Here is a 22,577-nt window from a genome sequence, read left to right on the forward strand (position 1 = left end):
TTATCTAAATAATAATGTTCTTAAGTCTGTAAGTCGGGGTAATAAAACACGGATATTAATACCTTAATTTAAAGTTTTAAATTAACTTTGAAAAATATATACATATATATATACATATATTTAAAATAAAATAAAAATAATAATAAATATTGTATATTTTTTTTATTTAAACTAAGAAATAGTATTAAAATATAACACAGGATAGCACACATAACTAATATTTAAATTAAAAATGAAGCAAATAATTAAAAAGTATCAGAAAGAACCTGAGAGTACGGGTGGGTATAATCACAGGGCACAACGTCTGTGGTCAGCAAATGGCTGCCATGGTTGTCGTTGACAGCCGATATACCTATCCTGTCTTGAATATGACGACACTGCAGAGCATTTTCTCTATAGCTGTCCGGCGTTTTCCAGAATCAGACTTAGAATACTGGGTTGCGATGCACTGAGTATGGATAAGATTCATACTCTTCCTCTTCCGGGTCTCTTTCTCTCTATTTGTTCTACTGAAATCTATACGGGTGTAGTACAATGGTCTCCTGACTGAATGCTTGGACCTGTCCAACCCCCACAAATCTAAGTGGTATGAATCTAACAAGGTGATATTTCACACCAAACTAATATTTGGCTGTTTTCTGTTCGTTGCATTCAGCTGTGAGTTATAGCGTGTTAACGATGAAAGTCAACAAAGAAAATATTCGATAAATTTTACAGTTTTTCTTTGATAAACACGAAAATGCAAGCCAGGCCGCTAAAATTTTGAATGGTGTTTATGGTGCCCATACTGTAAAAGCTAATTTCCAGCAATTTTGGATTGGTCGATTCCGTTCAGGAATTTTTGATGTTAAAAAAATGTCTCTCATGTTGAAAATTTCGATAAAATCACAGAAACAAACGAAGTTGATCGGCATGTTAGTAGTCGTAGCATCGCTCAGGAGTTAAATATTGATCGTAAAACAGTTTTAAACCACTTGCGCAAAAATAAAGGATTTCTTCCTCAAACTTATATTTTAACACACAGAAAAGGGTGCTGGCAAATTTTTTTCAGTTTTCTTCTTTGATTAAAAATAGGAAAATATCAATTAAAGTTAAGCTTAAAATAGTTAGTAGTGAAATACAAAATATGCAAATATTTAGCTCTGAAAACACAAAAACAAATTTATGTCTACAATATTTTACAATTTTTACACATTATTTAATTTACTTTTAAACTAAAAAATAAGTTGTATTTCATCATGAAGGGTACCAATATAAACCCCCAATATTCTAAATAAGCTTCACAAAAATTAAAGATTAATACAAAAGAACAAAAATGTGTCGAACTCATCATACTTATGTTTGCTATGCACAAGGTGGTGCAAAATTAATCATCGAATTTTGTTTTTGAATAACTTTTTTTACTTAATTAATAAAAAAATTTTTGACGTCATTTGGAAAAATTATAAATATTATAAAAATTCATAAAGGCGGCCGCCGTAGCCGAATGGGTTGGTGCGTGACTACCATTCGGATTTCAGAGAGAGAACATTGGGTCGAATCTCGGTGAAAGACCAAAATGCAGGAAACGTTTTTTCTAATAGCGGTCACCCCTCGGCAGGCAATGGCAAACCTACGAGTGTATTTCTGCCGTGAAAAAGCTCCTCATAAAAATATATGTCGTTCGGAGTCGGCTTGAAACTGTAGGTCCCTCCATTTTGTGGAACAACATCAAGACGCACACCACAAATAGGAGGAGGAGCTTCGGCCAAACACACAAAAAGGGTGTACGCGCCAATTATAAATATATGTATATATACTCGTATATATATATAAAGCGAAAATATTAGCTTGGGGAAAAATAAATATGTACATTGTTTCCGGGTTAATATATTTATATAAATAAGCTTATAAAATAGAAGGATAACATTAACATTTTCCACAATTTTGTTTTTTCTTTTGGTTTTGCAAAACATATATTATAAAAATACATACATATATATTAGTACACTAGCAAACCCGGCCCCCTTCGCTGGGCACACTAAAATAGAATAGATATGGTTTAGAACAGAAAATATAGGATTTTCATATTATTTATTTCTTTATTCTTTATTCAAGCGCTTTGGCATAAACAGTATTTTTTGTTTTTCTATTTGTTTTTGAGTAAATATAAAATATAAATTGAAAATCAGGAAAAAAGAAGATTGTTTTTAAATTTCAAATCATCGCATATGAATAAACAATCGTCTTTTTTCCTGATCATCCATGAATTTTTCGTTTCAATTTATATGTTTTATTAAGCATTGGAGCTTTTTTAACCATTATCCATTTATATTTTTCAAAAAAAAAAAACGAAAACAATTTTTTTTTTCACGAACACATAATTTCATTCGGATTTCACATTAAATTCTCAAATTTCGTAAGAAATTATTCACTGTTCCAAAATCCACTCCAAAAAAATTCACAAACAATTTTTACATGTTGCACTTACGTTTTTTCCTTATGGCATCCAAATCAGAAAGAAATATTGACACATTGTAACTCACACTGTCAATTTGACAGTTCAGTTCGGCCCCAAGCGTTAAAAAAGTAAGCGACATTATGGCTGGTTCAAGTATCTTGGTGTAATACTTGACCCCAAGCTCCACTGGAAGCCGCACATAGAAAATCGAGTTAAGAAGGCTAATATAGCCTTCTACGCCTGTAAATCTATGTTCGGCAAAAAATTGGGCCTCACGCCACGTGTCGTACTCTAGATGTACAACTTAGTGGTTCTGCCAATTTTGACATACGGTTGCCTAGTTTGGTGGGTAGCTCTTCAGAAGGGCTACAACTTCACTAAATTAGAGAGAGTGCAGAGAACTGCATGTGTAGGCATCACTGGTGCCTGTAGGACATGTCCCACCGCTGCGCTCAACGTTATTCTCCACTTAATTCCTGTGGATCTGCAGGTTAAGTCCATTGCTGCTCAGAGTGCTATTAGACTGAAGGAGTTTGGCCTTTGGAGACAACTCCCTGTAGGGCATAGCAGCATCTTGAAGCAGATCTCCCCTTCCTTCTCTGATATTCGCACCGACCTCTCCATCCGCAAACTGTGCTTTGAGGGTTGTGCTAGGGCTATCTTTCCGAGCAGGCAAGATTGGAAAGAGGGGAGAGTTGTTGCGGATATAGAAGCCTCTGTTTTCACTGACGGATCCAAAATGGGGTCTGGAGTGGGAGCGGGGGTCTACTCCAAATCAGCCAGCATTTCGGTCTCCTATAAACTGCCGGAGACAAGCAGCGTCTTTCAAGCAGAGGTCTTCGCGATCCTGCAGGCATGCAAAATGCTTCGGGATCGCTGCTGGGAGGGAGACATTAAAATTTTTTCCGATAGCCAAGCTGCAATCAAGGCACTGTCGTCGCCGAACTGCAGCTCTCTTCTCGTGAACTCCTGCAAGGAGGAACTTAAACGCCTCGAACGTGCAGGAAACATTTCCCTCACCTGGGTTCCTGGGCACAGGAATATAGAGGGAAATGAAATTGCCGATGAGCTTGCCAGGAAGGGGGCGGCAGAACCAAATCCAGCTGCCCTCTTCTCAGACATCGGCATCCCCTTGGCCGTCGTTAAAGGGAAACTACACAACTTCTTTCTAAGAAAGGCGCAAGACAGATGGAGGTCTGTCTCATCGTGTGCCATTTCAAAAGCACTATGGCCTCAATATGGCATAAACAGAACGCTTAAGGTGATGGGAGCTCCCCGCCATTCAATTTCCAAACTCATTGCGGTGATCACTGGCCACTGGGTGATCGGCACTCACGCGGAGAAGCTTGGAATTCCGTACAACCCCTATTGCAGAAGCTGTGGGGATCCTGCAGAGAAAGAGACTGTGGAACACTTTCTCTGCAGATGTCCGGCCTTGGCGGCTAGGCGCTTGAGATTCCTCAGCGTCCCCTTTGGGGATGACCTGATGAAATTCTCCAGCCTAGATCCCTTTTCTCTCCTCCGCTACATCAACAGCACTGGATGGCTGTAGACGGGCTTATCTCCTCCCTTAATCCTTTTACAGGTAGTGGTCCACTTTATGGTATCAAAACGGCACGTAAGTGCTACTTGTAGTGTACCTGGGGTACTCTTGCCACCTTACCTACCTACCTATGGCTGGTTCAAAAGTGCTCCGAATTACAACCAAACTTTACGAAACCCATTTTCAATACTTACTTAACAATGTGTGTAAGTTTGGTTTAATTCGGTGCAAAGACACGGCGGGTCCACGTTTTGGCATATATTTCGAGACCCTAGTCATCAATAGGTATGAAAATTACCCCGTATTAAAGCACTTATCGACAGCTTTAATTTGATGCCCATATTGTACATACACACCCAAAGGTTACCCGGGTCCACGTTTTGACCTATATCTCGAGACCCCAGTCACGGCGCGGCATGAAAAATACTCTGTAATAAAGCATTCACCAACAGCTTTCATTTGATACCCATATTGTACATACACGTCCGAAGGTTACCCGGGTCCACGTTTTGACCTATATCTCGAAACCCTATCTACCAATAGGTATTCAAACTATACGGAAATCATCTTCAATACCTACTTAACAATGTGTGTAAGTTTGGTTTAATTCGGTTCAAAGACACGGCGGGTCCACGTTTTGGCATATATTTCGAGACCCTAGTCATCAATAGGTATGAAAATTACCCCGTATTAAAGCACTTATCAACAGCTTTCACTTGATATCCATATTGTACAAACACATTCTAGGGTCCACGTTTTGGTCTCTATCTCGAGACCCTAGTCACGGAGCGGATGGAAATACTCTGAACTAAAGCATTCACCAACAGCTTCCATTTGATACCCATATTGTACATACACATCCCGAAGGTTACCCGGGTCCACGTTTTGACCTATATCTCGAGCCCTATTTCCAAAATAAAATATAATCCATGTTACTCGTGGATGATGTAGCTTTCGAATGGTGAAAGAATTTTTAAAATCGGTCCAGTAGTTTTTGAGCCTATTCATTACAAACAAACAAACAAAGTTTTCCTCTTTATAATATTAGTATAGATAGTATAGATAACAGTTAAGCCAACAGTAAGTGATAGAAATATCTGTTTATTAAATTAAAATAAACTTTCATAAAACATAAAACACAAAAAAACAAAATAAAAAACATTGTTTGCTAAAAACGAATAGCATATTCAAAAAAACCCTCTTTATCTAAAACACGAAAACAAATTGCAACAACTTTGTTTCTCTTTTAGAACTAAGCAATATTATATACGTACATATCTATGTGTGCTTTAATGAATCACAAATTTCTAATTAAAAACTAAATCAAAGTATCAAAACAAAATAAATCGCAACCACAAAGTGCACTTAAATTACAAAATGAAAAAAATAAAATAAATAACAGAAAAAATTGTAAAAAAATAACAGCCACATACACAGGAAAAACGTTAATTTAACTGATGCTGCATTAACTCTTTGGCAACAAAGGGGGTGGGGAGTAAGTGGAAATACTATATTGCAAAATAAATAACTACTTTCATTTGAAATTAGCACAAAAGGCATCAAACTGCTTTGGCAGCACTGGGGCGCAGAGGGACAGAGAAAGAAGCGCGAGGGGCGTGCAGACAGACAGGCAGAAGGGCATATGGCAAGTACGAGTATTTGAGTGAGCAGTTGGACATAAAAAAAAAGCAAAAACAATTTCCACAAATTACAACAAATAACAAATATAAATATAAAAAACGCAATAAATGAAAAACAGTAAATTTCATGAGTTCGTATATTACCAAACGCAGAAACACATGCATTATACATATCTATAATATGCATGTATGTATGCAGTAATCTGCCACGCCAACTAATTTCCCCGGAGAGCCATACTCAGCCATACTAGCAGCAGTGGCAGGCTGAGTAGTGAATGAAAAAAAAATATATAGCAGCCTTTTTGGCGTTTGACGATGCACCAAACAGTAAGTAATATTGAACACAAGCATGTATGTGTGTATGTTCCCATGTAAATAAAATGCGCAATGAAATGTTTGAAAGCAACGCGAAAGCGTAATAAATATAAATGAGCAGGCCGCAGCATAAGAAAATATCAGCTGAAGGCGATGGCGATGGGAGGTGGAGCATAAGCATAACAGTAGCAGGGAAGCTTGGCTTGGAAAGTCGCCAGGCCACGCAACTCTATGTTAGCAGCGATTGATAGATGCGCTGTGAGGCAGGCTGTTATTTTTCAAAAGCACATAGCAGACGTACTACGAGCGGAGCGAATGCTTGAGCAGATCTATCACTCACTTTGCCAATTGGAAAATTTATATATTAAAAGCGATTTGCTGTGAGTAACAGAAAAAAATTGAATCAAAATGCTCAAGAAATGAATTCTTGAACAGCAAATGCATGCAGTAACTAACAAAAAGAATTATATTTAAAAAAAATAGAAACAACAACAACTGAGTAGCAACAGCAGCGACTTAGTGAATTGACTTCGAGAAATCGCAGTCCATTTATAGTAACGCAAAACTCTTAAAAAAATTATAATATTTCTCAAAGCTGTCTAACTAGCTTCAATCTTCCTCCTCCTCCCTTTTCTTCTTTCTTATTCATCTATGCAAACAAGTCTGTACCCGCTCCTTTTCCAAGAACACCAATTGAGCAAATCAATTATTTATAGCAAACAAACTCTCAGCATATTTCAATTCTTCAAACGGAAACTGTTTCTGTGTGTATGAGTGCGCACCTGTGTGTGTGTGTGCGTATACGGGTGTCTGTGTGTGTGGGTGTGTAAAAGGAGTAGCACTAATTTTGAAACTAATTTGAAACTACTACTCACTGTAGGGCTGTGGGCGTGTTCCATATAGCGGCTCTTGTAGCAGCGGTGATCGACCATTTCCAATCTCCTTAACTGCAATTAAAGAGAGAAGACAGTAGAGAGTAGAGTAGAAGTGGTTGCTAGTGGTAGTACTTAGTACAAGTAGTGAGTGTGAATCACTATATCTTGTTTGTTTTAGTTAAAAGTTTTAATTTTCATTATTCAATTTTTTTGTGGTTTAGGAAATTATTGGAAATTGTGTAGTGGAATGTATAACAGAAATTTTTGTTTGAACTTGAGAAACAAAGAGAGAGAGAGAAAAAAACGTACTTTCTGTTACAGTGTTTTATTGGAAAACAAAATAGTTTTTGTAGTTATTGTTTCTTTTTTTCTTGGCATTTATTTGAGTTGATCAGTTGTTTGCTACGCCACCCCATTACACGCATACACACACACATGCACGTAAACACAGCATGCGCCTGGAGTTGTGGATTTAAGTGTGCCAGCCATTTAAGGTGTCGAACATGCAAGGCTGTATAGGCAGTGAAAAAATTGTTATTTGAAAGAAAAAAAAATGTGTCTAAAAAACACAAAAAACAATATGCGAACTAAAAATGTATCTAAAAAAAAAACAGAAAACAATATGCATTGCATTGAAAAATGTTGAGAAGTTCTGGCATTCGATGTGAATTAAAATTAATCGGAAAAATTAACATCTCTAAATCTTTATTGAGCTGTAGTGTGTGCTATAAGGGTAAAATATATTCAACGGCTCTTAAAAGTAGGCTACATTAAAAAGGGAAGTTATGCCGCATTGAGTATGTTAGCGTTCCGACACACCATGTCTTCTCACAAATAAATTAATTTGAGAAGCTCAGTTATGTAGGTACTGGAACAAATTCTAATCTAGTTTGCCTAGTTTTTACGACTCTTAAAAGTAGGCTACATTGAGAAGGCAAGTGTTTGCGCAGCTAAATTTAAGAGAATTAAAGTTTCATTGACACAAATTTTACGCTATTTAGTTTTTCGTTACTTATTCTACATATATTTAATGACTCTTAAAAGTATGCAATATGAAAAGGAAAGTTCTTTCGCGCTTTGAAAATAAAACAGAGCACATTTTCATTGACAGAAATTCAAGTTAGTGCGCAATAATTTGGTTGCTGCCCACACATATTGATTTTCAGCTTTGCCTTGAGGAACGTCATTAACTGTTAATTGGCAACCCTGTTCAGTAGAATTTTAAGTTGAGAATCCATCAAGGCATTGAGTTGAGGCCCAAGGAGAAAATCAAATTGATATAAAACTTAACTGAACTATTAAAACAAACTTTAAACTATTTGACAACCCTATGAGTAACAATTTTGAGGTAACTTTCTTTAGTTTTGATTAAATCTTTAATTGAGTTTCTATTTCCAAAAATATATGATGCTATTTTTAATATTTAAACTTTCCATTGTTTATATACAAAATTGTAATAATTAAATAAATAAATAAATGTTTATATAGCATCGACAGCAAAATGATGGGCACCCTCTTCATGGTAGAAATTTCGTGAATCAAAAACACATTTTAGTAAAACTGTAAAGAAAATTTAAAACTTGCTGGCAACCCTATTACAAAAATAAATAAATATTTAAGCTGGCTGTCGCCTATAATTAAATCTTTTCGTCAACGAAAATTTGTAAAATACATTTTGACCGTAAAGAATATTTAAAACTTTCTGGAACCCTATTATACAAAATTTATATATTTAAGCATATACTTCAATTATTTTTTTAATGAAATTCGTAATTCGAAACTATAATTTTTTTTTAATTTGCTGGCAATCCTACAATAAAAAATAAATATTTAATTATTTATTTCAATCATTTTGTCAATGAAAATTTTTAAAATTAATTTTGTTTTAATTAAGTTTTTACATTTTTTTTAATTTTGCTGCCAACCCTATAGGAAATATAGATTTTTAAGCATTTTTTAATGCATTATTTATTACTTATAATAATTGAATATAAAAGCTGTATGACAAAGTGAGTATGCAAAAACTATTAACAGGATATGTGGCAACCCTATTTGAACACACTTTTAATTCATGAATTTCTTATATGACCTTATAACTAGCATTTAAATTTGGCATTAATATTAAAACGATCTAAATTTGATCTATATAAAATGATCTAAATTTGATCTATATAACCGCGCTAGATGGCAACCCTTTCTATTTTTCAGTGAGAATTCAAATCATTTTTAAACTTTCAAACCATAGAAATCCAAAATAATTTTTTTTTAACATTTTTGCCGATCCTATGTGTAATATGTATTTTCAGTTTTGGCAACTTTAAAATTGCAAACATTAAAAATTCACATCATTTTTTCTAACTTTTTGGCAATCCTTGTGAAATATTTTTTTTAAGTTCTAGCAACCCTATAGAAAATACGTTTTTTAAGTTTATGCATTGAAGTGTTTTAGCATTTCAATTTATTATTGTCGCGAACTTTTAGTACTCAAGTTATCCATTAATGCAGAATTGTGATTAAAAGATGGCAACCCTGGTCATGGTATATATGTTAATTCTCTTGTCAGTGCGAATTTCTATAATTTTTTTTATTAATATTAAGCTGTCTCGAAAATCTTGCGTGCTAAGCCCTCGGGTATAAAAAAGTAAAAAAAAAATTAAGTTAGAAACTCAAAGGAATGTGCACTCTTTTTTGCAACTATTAATTAAAAAAAAAAAATAAAAATATTTCATTAATTGGCGCTGCCTAAAAAATTTATTACATGAAAATCAAGCCTACGCGCACACACACAGACCCACATAAATCTTCTATATAAAATTGCACAACATTTTCGTACTTCAAATAAAGCAAATTCAGGTCAGCTTTAGACGCTTTGCGTTTTAATTTAGAAAAACTGAATTCATTAAAATTTATAGGCCGACATCGCTGCCACCACCGCCAGCGCCGCCATTAGAATGCGCGCAAGCATTTGGCAATGAAGTGGCGACACACCGCAGCTTACAATGGTCGCGCATAGCACATGTTGAATTTATTCTAAGCCATGTAAAATGCATACAACTACTTGTACGTTACTGGTCATAAGGCTCACAATCAAACTGACTGCCTGTCAGTATGGCTGTTCATCCGTCAGCTACCTGTTATGCCCATTTTCGACCGAACTATTGCCAGCTGCAGCTCGAACTCAAACGTCGGTTAACTGAGTCAAGGTTGCTAGCAACAGAGCATAAAAAACAAAGAGTTTTTACAAATCACAAAATATTACACTTGTGCATTTATAATATATAATTACAACAACAGCGATAGGCAGTGCATAAACGAATTTGCGCTGCGAGCGCATAAAAATTTTCATTCAACATAATTGACATGAAAAATCTGCTAGTTTCTGATTTTGCTGGTTTGTTGGTTGGTTTGTGGACTGGCTGCATCTCAGCCTCATGGCTGGGAATATTTTTGGGCAAACAAAAAAAGGTGTTCAGCATTTGATTGCAGCAACACAAAAACCACAACTTCACATCTCGAATTCATTTTACAGCTGCAGTATTGCCAATTTTGTAGTGTTCGCAATTCGCTTGACCGCTTTAGAATGTTGTCAATTGCACATTTATGTAGTATACTCGTACATATACTTATGCATGCCTTCGTATGTGTTTGTGTATAGTTCACGCGTTAACTGCAGCAATTCAAAAGCTCGCTTCATAAATATTTATTGGTGATTTTATGGTTTTCAATTCCAACTATGGCGCGAAAGTGGTGTTAATGGTTGGCAATTGAAAATTGGAAGTGGCAAAATTGGCGATCATTTTTGGAGTCTTATGCTCTGTTATTCTCAGATGCTTTGAATTAAGAATTGCGAAAAAAAATTCTAATGATTATTCACCAGTTTATCGGATAATAAACTCAATCTTTCGAATCAAAGGTTAGTTTGGGTTAAGTTGTCGGCGAAAAGACTCAACCCTCAAGTATAAGCTTAGCGCCGCTTTGATGCCATAATCCGCAGTTGTTGGTGTAATGGATAAAGTTGAGAATGTTGTAGAGGCTGTAGTTCTTGCAGAGAAATTCTGCGAAGAGCTATATTCTAAAGCTTACCAGAGGAGTTCTACCTTGCTCTTCACCCGAGCCTATGCAAATGGTTGCGTAATCGGTAGTGATCTGTGAGAAGGCCAATTCCAGCATTCTCAGTTTCTTAGGCAGTTTTATGGAATGCCTGAATCTCTTTTGATTGTACCCGCTTCATAAGAACTTAGCCTTACGCATAACGCCATTGTTTGGTGTCTGCATGCATATTTTACCTTCAGCTCTTTTAGAATACAAAGGGTTTTCCAATAAGAGGTGTTATTTTGATATTCAAAGAAAATGATATTTTTTGATATAAATGATCGGATGTTTATTTCATTATAAAGAGGAAGGTATGCCGGTAATAGTGGAAAATAACATCAGGCAAATGACCACCAGGGTCACGCTTACAGAACAATATCCTTTTCATGAAATTTTTTGCAAAGTGGCTGCCCATATCCTCGATAGCCTCACGAATTCAATCTTTGGATCTTGAATCGACTCTGGATGTTGGCGCAGACCTTCTCTTTCACGTAGTCTCAAAGAAATAAGTCACAAGGTGTTAAATCACAAGATCTCGGTGGCCAATTGTGATCACCTCTACGAGAGATGACACGGTCCGGACACTTTTCCCGTAAAAGATAAATGGTTTCGTTGCTTGTGTGGCACGTAGCGCCACGGAAATAAATGTTGTCCAGACCAATACCATCCAATTCCGGCCATAGAAAATCGTTAATCATATCTCGACAGCAATAGATAAAACCTGTTATTGGAAAACCCTTTGTTAGGCAGCTGACATTGCGACATTGAAGACCTACAACTGCATTCGGTCAAAAAAATATCGAGAATTTCATTTAAAAAGCGCGCACTACACAGATGTCAAAATTGTTTTTCCTGGAATATAGCCCGTACTTCCTTTCAAGAGCCTGCAGGTATTCTGACTATATTATTTTGGGTTGCAACAAAATTAGTGGCACCACAATAATCTTTCCTTTCTATTTACTATATATAAATAATTGAGAAGCATCTAAACTTCATTTGTGTAGTACGAATATCTTAATTGGTAAATGTCACGATAATTTATTTAGTAATTAATAACTTTTAAATTACATTAATTATGATAATTTTGTTTTTCCACTAAACTAACAAAAAACTCACCACCAAAAAGACGAATGTTCTACACCTTCATCATCACACAGTCAAGTATTGCCACAACAAATGCATACACATACATTTACATAAATAAAATACATACATATATAGTACACAACAAATAATACCTGCAACATTTGCACAAGACACGTTCCACACGCCGCAGCACTGTACACCGCATCCTCGCAACAGTTTGCGCCCTGCTTGCTTTCACTCTGCTTCTGCTCAGACACTTTGCTTCGCCATCGCCACTACTCATACTCGCTACTACTCACACGACTACTACTAACCACCCAAAAAGTTGCTATGTTTCGTACACTTATCGTATGGTATTATTATTTTACGCCAGCTACAACAACCACCAAGTACAAGTACCATCAAAAATTGCTGTTGATTGAAAAATTTTGTAATTTGAAATTTGCAAAAAATTCAAAAACATTTCAAGCACTTTCAAGCACCAGTACATAAATTTGTTGTTTGGGTAAAATCAACATCTCTCCGTTTTGCTTTATTTTCTCTTCTCTGCGGGCGCTCAAACCAATAGCATGGTTGTTGCCTCGGTTGTAGTTGCTGTTATTAGTAGCTTTGCACACTTTGTGGTAAACATTTAAATCGTGTCTCGAGGTCAGCTCACAACCATCTGGCAGATCTTTCGCAATCTCCTTGCCTTGCTTAGTATCTCTATTTCTTATATTTCAGAAAGCGGCTCGATTTGCTTTGCAACTTTTTTCTTAGCACACTTTAACTTTTTGGGGCAACAGTAGAGGTAAGCTAGCATTAGGTGTAATTTTTAAAATAGTAGTAGTAGTGGTAATAGAATTAGTAGTAGCTCTAGAGTTGCTTGTTAATGTGGTGACCGGCAGTTGGCTTTGTTGTAGTCGCTCATTGCAGTCAGTGGAAATGATTGCTGTTGTTCTGGCTGTCGCCGCAGTTGTTGCTTCTGCTGGTAAACGCATATCGCTAATTGTCCTCGCCCTCGCCGTTGCCGTCGCCGTTGCTAACCCTGCACACAGACAAACAATCGAGAATTGGCATTTTTCAGTTTCAAATTTTTTCATTTTTAATTTTTTTTTGCTTATTTTGTTTTCAAATTTTTCATGAATTTATTTAGTTTTGCATTTTGGATTGTTTCTGAGAGAGCTTTTTGTTGAGATTTTGAGTTTCGAATTTTTTTTTTGGTAATTTTTCATGTTCGTATGTGCAAAAATTTGCATATAATTTTTTTGAGAATTTTTTTCGTATGCTGAAATTTTGTTTTCTTGTTGTTTTGGCTTGGTATTGGTTTTGTTATTTTTGTTTACTGATAGAAAAATATATATAAATATTTTTTCTGCATTTTTTTGGCTTGAATGCTGCATGGTAAGAATTTGTGGTGGAAGGCACTTGAGAGAGTTGACTTTTGACTTGTCTGCTTGTTTGGTTGGTTGGTTGGTTGGTGGGGGGTTCTGATATTGAACTGGCATTTTTTGTAATATTTTTGAATTTTTTTTTGTCAAAACTTAATTTTTTTGTTTTTTTGGAAATTTTCTTTCTGTTAATCTTAGCAAAATCAAAAATTCGTTGTACTTGTTGTTGTTGTGCTTTTTGTTGATTAGAAATTGAATGTTTTTGAATTTTTTTTTCGCTTGCGAATACAAAATCTAAACACTGCTTGCTTTTTTGCATTAAATTTGTTACCAAAATTGTTTAATGTGAATAAAAAGGCTTATAATAAAATACTTGTTGTTGTAGTTAAAACTGCACACAAAATTGCTGTTGTTAATTTGTTTTGTTTTTGTGTTAAAATGAGCTTGATTTTCGGCATTGTGTTTCTTTTGTACTGAGCTACTCAATTTGTGCTTGAAAAGTTGCTTAAATGCAATGGTCTGAAAAGCACATCTTATATGTGGCTTTTGTTGTTGTTGGAACTGTCCAAGAACTCTCGATTGTGCGTAAGTTGCACAATGCGGCAGAGGGTTAGAGTTCTTGGCCGGTCTTGAATCCGTTGCCTGTGGGGCATGTTAGACCCCACACTATCGTAGGCAAGTTGTTGTAAAAATATGATTGTTGTTGTTATTTTGTATGTTTCCTGATTGTTTTTCTAGCTTGTGCATTTTCTTCCTGAGTCGTTGCTTGTTTCTTGTTGTTTTTATCGAGTATCATCACTCTAACCACTACTAACATGCGCTTGTGTAAAATTCTTGGTTTCAGTGATTTTTGTGATTTTTCCGCTTACATATTTTAATGAAGTTTTATCGGTGTAGTGTTGCTGTTTATCACAACTTTTGGCAAAAATTTTACTTTACTAAGATTTTGTGGCATTAGTTGTGTTAGCAACATTGTGTCTTCACTTGCCCCGTATGAGCGGTGTGATAGTCTTTTTGGCAGGGTTAAGGTGTTAGGTGTTTGTTTTGAGCTTAAAGCTTTACTAATGGCTTGTGTTTTAGGTTCTAAGCACATAATATTTTCACGTTATTCTTGGATGTCGTTCTTGTTGTTTTTTTTCTGTGTTTTTTGAGTTATCGCATGTGATCTAAAGGCGGCCGGAAAAATTACCATATCTACTCTAAACTTCTTGCTTGAGTGAATAGTTTTCTTGTTGCTTTTATTACTATTTTACAATATTTTGTATGCTGTTGTTTATGCATTTGAGTTAATAGTTTTTGCGACCATTCATAGACAATTGGAAATAAAATTATTTCTCAGAAAAGCCCAACTTTCATTTTACCCTCCGTGCTGAGCGTACGCTTCTGGCTGTATCGTCTCAACGGTTCACACATTTGCCAACAATGAAAACAACCAATACATACCACTACCATTTCCAACACATGGCTTACTGCTATGCAGCTTCGCCAGCAGACAAATTTGGCATCTTCTCTCCGCCTCCTCTTCCCCCCCCCCCCCCAATGTTTATTGGCTAATTTATTAGTTTTCCAAATTTTGTTTGTCCGCCATATTTAGTGGTTTTTACTTGTTTGTTGTTGTTGTGACTTGATTGTTATTTGATTGTAGTTTGCTTGTTTACCCACTTGTTAATGTTTGTTTGCTTGTTGTTGCTATTGTTTGTTAGAAGTGCTTTATATGTGACCTCACTTTGTGCGATAATTCGTATTTTATTTGTTTTTGAATCCTTTGCAAAATCTGTTGAAGCTTTTGTTTTATAGTTGCTGGTTTTGGTTTTGGTTGTTTGTTATTGTTTTCTTTTGCTCTTAATTTTATTTTTTATATTTTTGTTAAAAGTTTATGTTGCTGTTTATGATGATGTTTTTGTTATTGCTGTAGTGTTTTGACCTGTCTTTTCTTCAAGTTTGGTTGTTTTTTGGCTTTGTCTTTGTTTTGTGGGTGGTTGCTAGCACGAACTTGAAAATTTTTAAATTAACTTTACGAGTGCTCGAGTTGGTGGCCATCGCAAGCTGGTGGCGCTATGGATGTTTAGGTGTTGGTGGTGATTGTGGAGGTATAGCATGAATTGTTTAGAATGTACCTACCTGTAATTTGGCTGACTCCAGTTGTTGGTTTTGTTAGAGATTTTTTTGCAGTTTTGTTTCATTAGTTTGTGTTGCAATATTAATATGGTTTGCTGTTTTAAAAATAAAATTACTTAACTTAGGAATAGCATGGGAACACTTAGCGATACACTGAGAGACGTTGTGTTCTAGTGTCTGCATGGTGTTGCGCAAAGTCTTGAAATCTACTTCGTGAACCAATGTATGCGAGGACGAAAAAAGTTGTCGAACAGCTATTTAACGAACTTGCAAACTAACAAGATCCGAGTGAGGGTAAATTTTTTATTATTTATTAGACGAATATTAAATATTGCCCTAATTAATGGAGCTTAGGCCTATGGAGCTTGGATTAGTTTAATATATTTGTCTTACTGTGAAAAACACTTATAAAATATTGCTTTAAAAAACAAGAAATATATACAATAGAATTTTTACTATTTATTTAATTTTTATTTTTTGATAAAAATATGGTTAATACTACAACAAATACCGCAAAACTTAAAATTTCAAATTCAAATGAAAAACATTTTGGAAAACTCAGGAAAATTTCAATTCCAAGCACCCTATGATCAGAAAGTACCGGGATTGTTTAATTTTAACAACCGAAGGCGTAGTGTACCATGAGTACCTTACATTGGGCCAGACAGTCAATAAAGAATATTATTTATCCGTTTTGAAACGTTTGAGGGATGCTGTACGTCGCAAACGGCCGGAAATGTGGCAAAAATTCTTGGGTTTTGCATGATGATAACACGCCATCGCACCGAGCCCAAATTGCGCTGGATTATTTGACCAAACACCAAGTAAATACCATCGTGCAAGCACCGTATTCACCTGATATGGCCACGTGCGACTTCTTTTGGTTTCCCATGTTGAAGTTACCACTTCGTGGAAGGAAATTTCAGTCGATAGAGGAGATCAAAGAGAATGCGACGAAGGAGCTGAAGGCCATTCCTTCGTCGGCCTACCAGAAGTGCATGGAGGACTGGGTTAAACGTTGGCACATGTGTGTTCCTTCAGACGGGCCATATTTTGAAGGAAATACAATAAATTTGTCTGAAATTTAGCTCTGTTTTATTTTATTTAAACATTTGCGATACCTTCTGATCATAGGATATATAATTTTAGAGCCTATTTATTTTTAATCCAATAAGGGCTAGTTTGGAGTCGCTTAAAAATCGCGTTGATTTTTGACAATTTTCTTTTATTCAATCAAAAAAATTTCATCAATATGTCAAACTTTTTAATCAGACTTTCCAAAAGACCTTGGAGTACGCAGGGTCAGTTAGAAGTGGCTCGAAAATCGCGCTGATTTTTTACAAGTTTTTCTTTTATGGTTTGGCGCACATTACATGCCATTTATAGTTAAGCTGTTCCCAAAGTCAATTTCTAGCCCATTTCTGTTGTCAGACTTTAGTCTTAACGATTTCCATCGCATATCTGGACACTGTAGGACTCTTTTTTTAAATAACTTTAAAACAAATATGACTTTAATGAACGATTTCCATGCTTGTGCCAAGATTTTAAATTTCAGTATTTTCGATATATCGAACTCGCTTTAAGAAAATTATCTTCTCTCAATGAAGATGGCAAACCTTTAATTCAGCAAATGAGTTTTTCTGCAGTTAAAATATTTCATATTTGTATGCACGCAGGCGGAAGAAAAAGATAGAAATCTTCAAAGAAAACATTTACACGTACTTTTCGCTGGACTAGTCACAGACTATAATTTCTGGCTAACTCAGACGAATTCGTGTATTTCTCGATACACGGAATTTGTAAGCATATTTAGGTGGAAACAAAGGCTATGCAAATTTAAACGAGTGAGCAAATGTGTCTGCCCTTTACGGTTTTTAAAATAAATTTCCGAAAGTTACAGGTCATCAAGCTGACCGCATGACTAGCACCTTTAAAATGGTCGCAAGGTAACTAACGTTGGCATTACGTGACCTTTACACCTATCCTTCTAAGAGCCGTTTATAACACACACCCACGTGCATATCCCTATACACACACACATTGTCATCATTGCTGGCACTTTTCGTAATGCAACAAAGGAAAATATTTATTTATTCTAACGCTGGTCAACATTAGTGGCAATAAAATTTCCGCAAATAAAATACAATATCATCAAGATAAAAGAAGGTTGAAAATAACACAAACAGCCAACCAAATAATAGGAAATGACATTGAAGGATAACTGAAGAAGCGTCGCTAGTAAACTAGTGAGTGATGGTGCGGGAAAGAATTGGTGACCGTAGTTGGATAAGTAGGGTAGAGAAGAGTGGTAGGGGAATTAAGGCAGGCGAATGAGCACAACATCTGAGGAAAACAACAAGATAGTCGAATCGAAGCAGAACTTGTAATAGAAAAAGGAAAAACGTGTACGTATGTATGTGTGTAGGTAATAGTTATTTTGTAGCAGCTGTAGTCATGGGAGTTGAAGTGTCCACTCAAGCTTTGCTTAGTAGCAACAACGAGTGACAACAATAAAAATGTTGATTTTGGCATAATCACATACACACGTGCGTTCACACAGAAATACACTTTACAATAAAAAGTAACGCAAATAGCTATGAAAAAAGTACAAGCAATTTAACCAAATCGAATAGAATGCAATGGGAATTGCGGAAATGTGAAGCACAATGGGGAGGAAGAAACTTGTGGGCAATATGAAATGAAATGAAGACAAGCAATAATGATATTTTCGGCAATGGAGACACTTATGCGGACAGACACATATTTATTTAATCGCATATACAGTGAAGCAAAATCATGGCGCACGGCATGATTGGAAAAGAAGCTCCGCAAAACAACTAGCAAAGAGGTGCGCGCGTATTATATACGAGTACATAATATATACTAAAAGTATTAGGGTGACCCAAAAAAAAATTTTTTTTAGATACTATCACTAAATTTGCTCTATGCCCAAAAAATTAGAAACTTTTATTTATTATTTGTAACTAATTTTAACGTTTTTTTAGAAAAAATGCACTTTTCCGTAAACTTGATATAAAATAATTATATACAATATTTTACTTGGTGCTTGGCCGAACTGCTCTTCCTATTTGTAGCGTGCGTCTTGATGTTGTTCCAAAAATGGAGGGACCTACAGTTTTAACCCGACTCCGAATGGTTAAATTTTTTGTAAGAAGCTTTTTCATGGCAAAAATACACTCGGCGATTTGCCATTACCTGCCGAGGAGCGATCGCAATTATAAAAAACCAAACGCATTAATACTGCTACTAAAACATGAAACACCTTCACTTATTTTTGATTTTTTCTTTAGTTTTCGTCCTTTTATTTCTTTTATTACACAGTAAAACTACGAAAACTAAGTATTTGGGGCCACGCTTTGAAAACTGTCATTGAATTACCGTAGGAAAAATGTACTTCCGTACATTTGGTATAAAATAGTATTAAGTCTTCTCTTTAAATTTCCCTTTCCCTATGTTTTATATTATTAAAATAAAAAATGGCTCCAAGATAATCATTTCGTTGTATAATTTTTGATATTTGTTTTGAATTTTGGGGAGTTCTTTTTTGAGCTATCCTAATATGTATGTACGTACTCAGTGGGAATATATACAGTGAGTGCCTTAAAAAATTCCTACAACTAATTTTTGCAACAAATTTGTAATGTTTTCAAAATTAATTTCTTTTTATTTATTTCAAGACTATAAGACATATTCTAAAACATACAAAAAACAAAAAACTGTGTCCGAATTTAAAAGAAACTGAAAAAATTAATTCTTACAAATAAAAAAAAAATTTACATGTTTTTCAGAATTTTTTCTGGTACGTAGCCTTGGACCTCACTCAATTCCAATAAAACTTAGTGCAAGATTGAAGTAGCTATAGCGGATTTTTTACAAAATTAAGAGTGTTTTGGCGGAGCATTTTTTTACATGCAAGTAATTTTTGCTGCTATAGGAAAAATTCGCAAATCTGGTAACAAAAAAATTGCATGACTCCCGAACCTTTTACAGTAGACTTCGAACATGCAACGCATTGTACTGTACTGTACTGTAATTAGATTTGTGGGGGGTTGGAGAAGCACTCTGTCAGGAAGACCACTGTACTACACCCGGATAGATTACAGTTGAAGAATAGAGAGACAGGACAGATATTATATGGATGGTAAGATGGGCAAATTGGTTGGACACCACTCTTCTGCGAATCTTTTGGATTCACTTATGAGTCTTAAGAGAGCCGGAAGAGGAAGAGTATGAACTTTATCCATACTCAGAAAATCGCATCCCAACACATGAAGATAACGCCGGACAGCTACAGAGAAAGTGTCCTGCAGTGTGCTCATTCTCACGGCAGGATAGGCATATTGGATCGTTAATGATTCTCCATAGGTAGCCATATGCTAACAACAGACGTTGTGCCTTGTGACTACACCTGCTGCTAAGTTTTAGGAGAAAGGTCGCCAATTTCCTGTTTGGTTCTTTCACACAGAACTTAAGTACTCTGCAGGAGCCCAACTCAGACCAACTCCTTTTATGGGTAGACCTCATGAAGCTGTCAATCCGTAAGCGTACTGATGCAGAATTAACCCCTAGGAAGGTTTCAGGGCCCAGTGGTGTACTTGCAGAGCCTTCATTAATCAGTTTATCAGCCAACTCATTCCCTGTAATACCGCAGTGTTCAGGCATCCAAATAAAACAAACTTTGTTGTGTTTTGCAACACGGTTCAGTTTTGTCTTACATTCACCGACCAATTTCGAAGAGCAGCGTGGACTAGCAAGGGCTGTCAGTGCAGCCTGACTGTCACCGCAACTGTATTGTACAAAAGTGAGTTGGTCTATATGATCTACAGAGCTGCACAACTGAAAAAATTCTATAAAATCTTTTCTTTTCTTTTTCTCAAGTTGCTTAGAAATCTCCAACTATGATTTATACTATTTCTTTTTAAGTATGGATTACATTTTTATAAAACTAAGTAAGCGCGCACCACTGCAAAAAACAAAGAAAAAACTTGCGGTCCGTTAACTATATTATTAGCTCTCAGTGTTACATGGTAGTAAGTAAAAATACATAAGAACATACTCGTACATGCAAGCAACCATATATATTTATATTTGTTGTTTAAGAAACCCCTACAGCGACCGCCTTGAGGGCAGAAACGGCTTAAGAAGCTGTGGCCACCCCGGGTCCGTCTTGCTCAGTTTCAGGTTAAATGAAAATTGCAAAACGTTTACTGTTTGTGGCCATCAATGGCAGGAAATGACAATACATTCCCCAAATGTTACGCATACAAGCGCTTGTGGGGCAAAGGAGCGACAAGGAAGTGGAACAAAAGCAATCAGGAGCGCACACAAAAACACAGCCACACTCAAAGGAGGTGCACGCAAGGAAATTGAAGACATAAACGCACTATATTCCACACACAAATGCATATAAGAAATAGATAGCACAAACATACAAACATAACTGTGAGACAACCAGGGCATACAGCTATTTCAGTAATGTAATTTCGTCTTGCGTGCGCAATGGTCCCATGAGTGTGTTCTCAACAAATGCTGCTGTCCAGTGCGTCAAGAAATTTTGATGAGCTCCGGGAGAAGGTGCGCGTGTGTATGTGCACGAGCATGTCCTAGTAATTGTAAATGGAACCATTCTGTCACACAATCAAAGTGTTGAAGAGTTGCATTTCATTTCTGTGCCAGATGCTGAAGATGCACACATTCGAGCTGAGCAATTAAATGACATAATTTGTTAAATTATTTATATTAAGTTTAATGCTGTCAACAAAATGTTGTTAGCAACATTAAGTAAATATTAGTTTCCCATTAAATTGTCAAGTACCGACTAAAAACACTGGTGGAGAGTGCAAGGAATTGGTCTCAAACTGAACTGCCGAGTTTAAGTTAATTATAACCATTTAAATCTAACTGATTTCTTTAAAATAATAAAAAGAAAAAAATAAATAAAATAAATTGTTGAGCCTTGGATATCACTGACTTATCGAGCTTAGCTCTAATTAACCTGTGAGAGCAGAGGACGTGTGACACCATCGATAGTGGCTTCCATTGGTTTGCCCATCACATCAGTTCACTCATCCTATTTTAAACCTTTGTGTTTATATACCCAGTAGATAATGATTTGATTCTTAGCTCGAAGCTCATCTATTTATCTTGGCACTGGATTGCCTTAAAAAAGTAAGTTGCCCTTAAAGACTGCCTACCGGGTAATGAAGACATTCACATGGGAGTTAAGAAAAGTAGAAGTAAGGAATTTTTAAGAAGAAAAGTAAGGAATTTTTCATGTAGAATTCGAGCTGAGATACTTCTTTAAATGTTTCTACTTCCATATCGGAATTCACCACTTACTCGTAATAGGGTGTAAGACTAGAAAAAAAGAAATAAAATAAGACTAAAAAAATCTGTGAGTCATTGAAAGGCATGTGAAGGCGGCCATGAAAAGTAAGGAGTTTTTCACGTAGAAATTTAGCTGATGGACTACTATTTTTTTGAATGTTTCTACTTCCATTTTGAAATTCACTACTTAGTAGGGTGTAGCACTAGCGCAAAAGAAATAAGATAAGTTTGAAAAAATCTGATAGTCATTGAAGATGTGAGGGCGTGTTTGGAATTCTACATCCAACTCGGGGTTCATGGCATAAAGTAAGGTAAGGAATTTCATATAGAGAGCTCCACCTGCGGGACTTTTATTCTCTAGATGCTTTAAAAAGCTCTTTTGGTGAAACCATATTAAAGTAATCTAACTAAAAATTTAAATATTTTTTCACCAATGAAGGACTTTAAAGTTAATATAACTGCGCGAATTTCATTGAGTTCTCGACAATTAAAATTAAGATATTGGGTCAGCTGGATTGTCATTCCGACTGAAACTAATTAACTTCGTGCAATTTAACTGTTAATAGCCACTACAGACATTCGCTTTCTCGCCCCTACCCAGCACCACTCTATTCATTTCAATGAATGCGAATATCGCAGAGTGTCACAGAAATTCGTGTGAATTAGCTGGTTGCCACGAGGACATGCACCGCTAGCTACAAATCGCCTAATTCGTTTAATTCACTTTGTTCATTAAAATAGCAGTGGAAT

General features: G+C 35.8%; 1 protein-coding gene across 9 annotated transcripts in view; it reads right to left on the minus strand.

Moving 5' to 3' along the window:
• LOC128867610 (heterogeneous nuclear ribonucleoprotein L) overlaps positions 1 to 22,577 on the minus strand; it is a 277,829-nt gene that overhangs the window by 132,628 nt on the left and 122,624 nt on the right. For 7 of the 9 annotated variants that reach the window (XM_054109012.1, XM_054109014.1, XM_054109013.1 and 4 more), the window contains exon 5: positions 6,814 to 6,885. The exons of the other annotated variants lie outside the window; for them this stretch is intronic. In XM_054109012.1, the coding sequence (XP_053964987.1) occupies positions 6,814 to 6,885 (72 nt within the window). The remainder of the gene's footprint in view (positions 1 to 6,813; positions 6,886 to 22,577) is intronic. 9 annotated transcript variants of the gene reach the window in all.

Source organism: Anastrepha ludens, chromosome 6 (genome assembly GCF_028408465.1).
Source record: "Anastrepha ludens isolate Willacy chromosome 6, idAnaLude1.1, whole genome shotgun sequence".
NCBI classification, from domain to species: domain Eukaryota; kingdom Metazoa; phylum Arthropoda; class Insecta; order Diptera; family Tephritidae; genus Anastrepha; species Anastrepha ludens.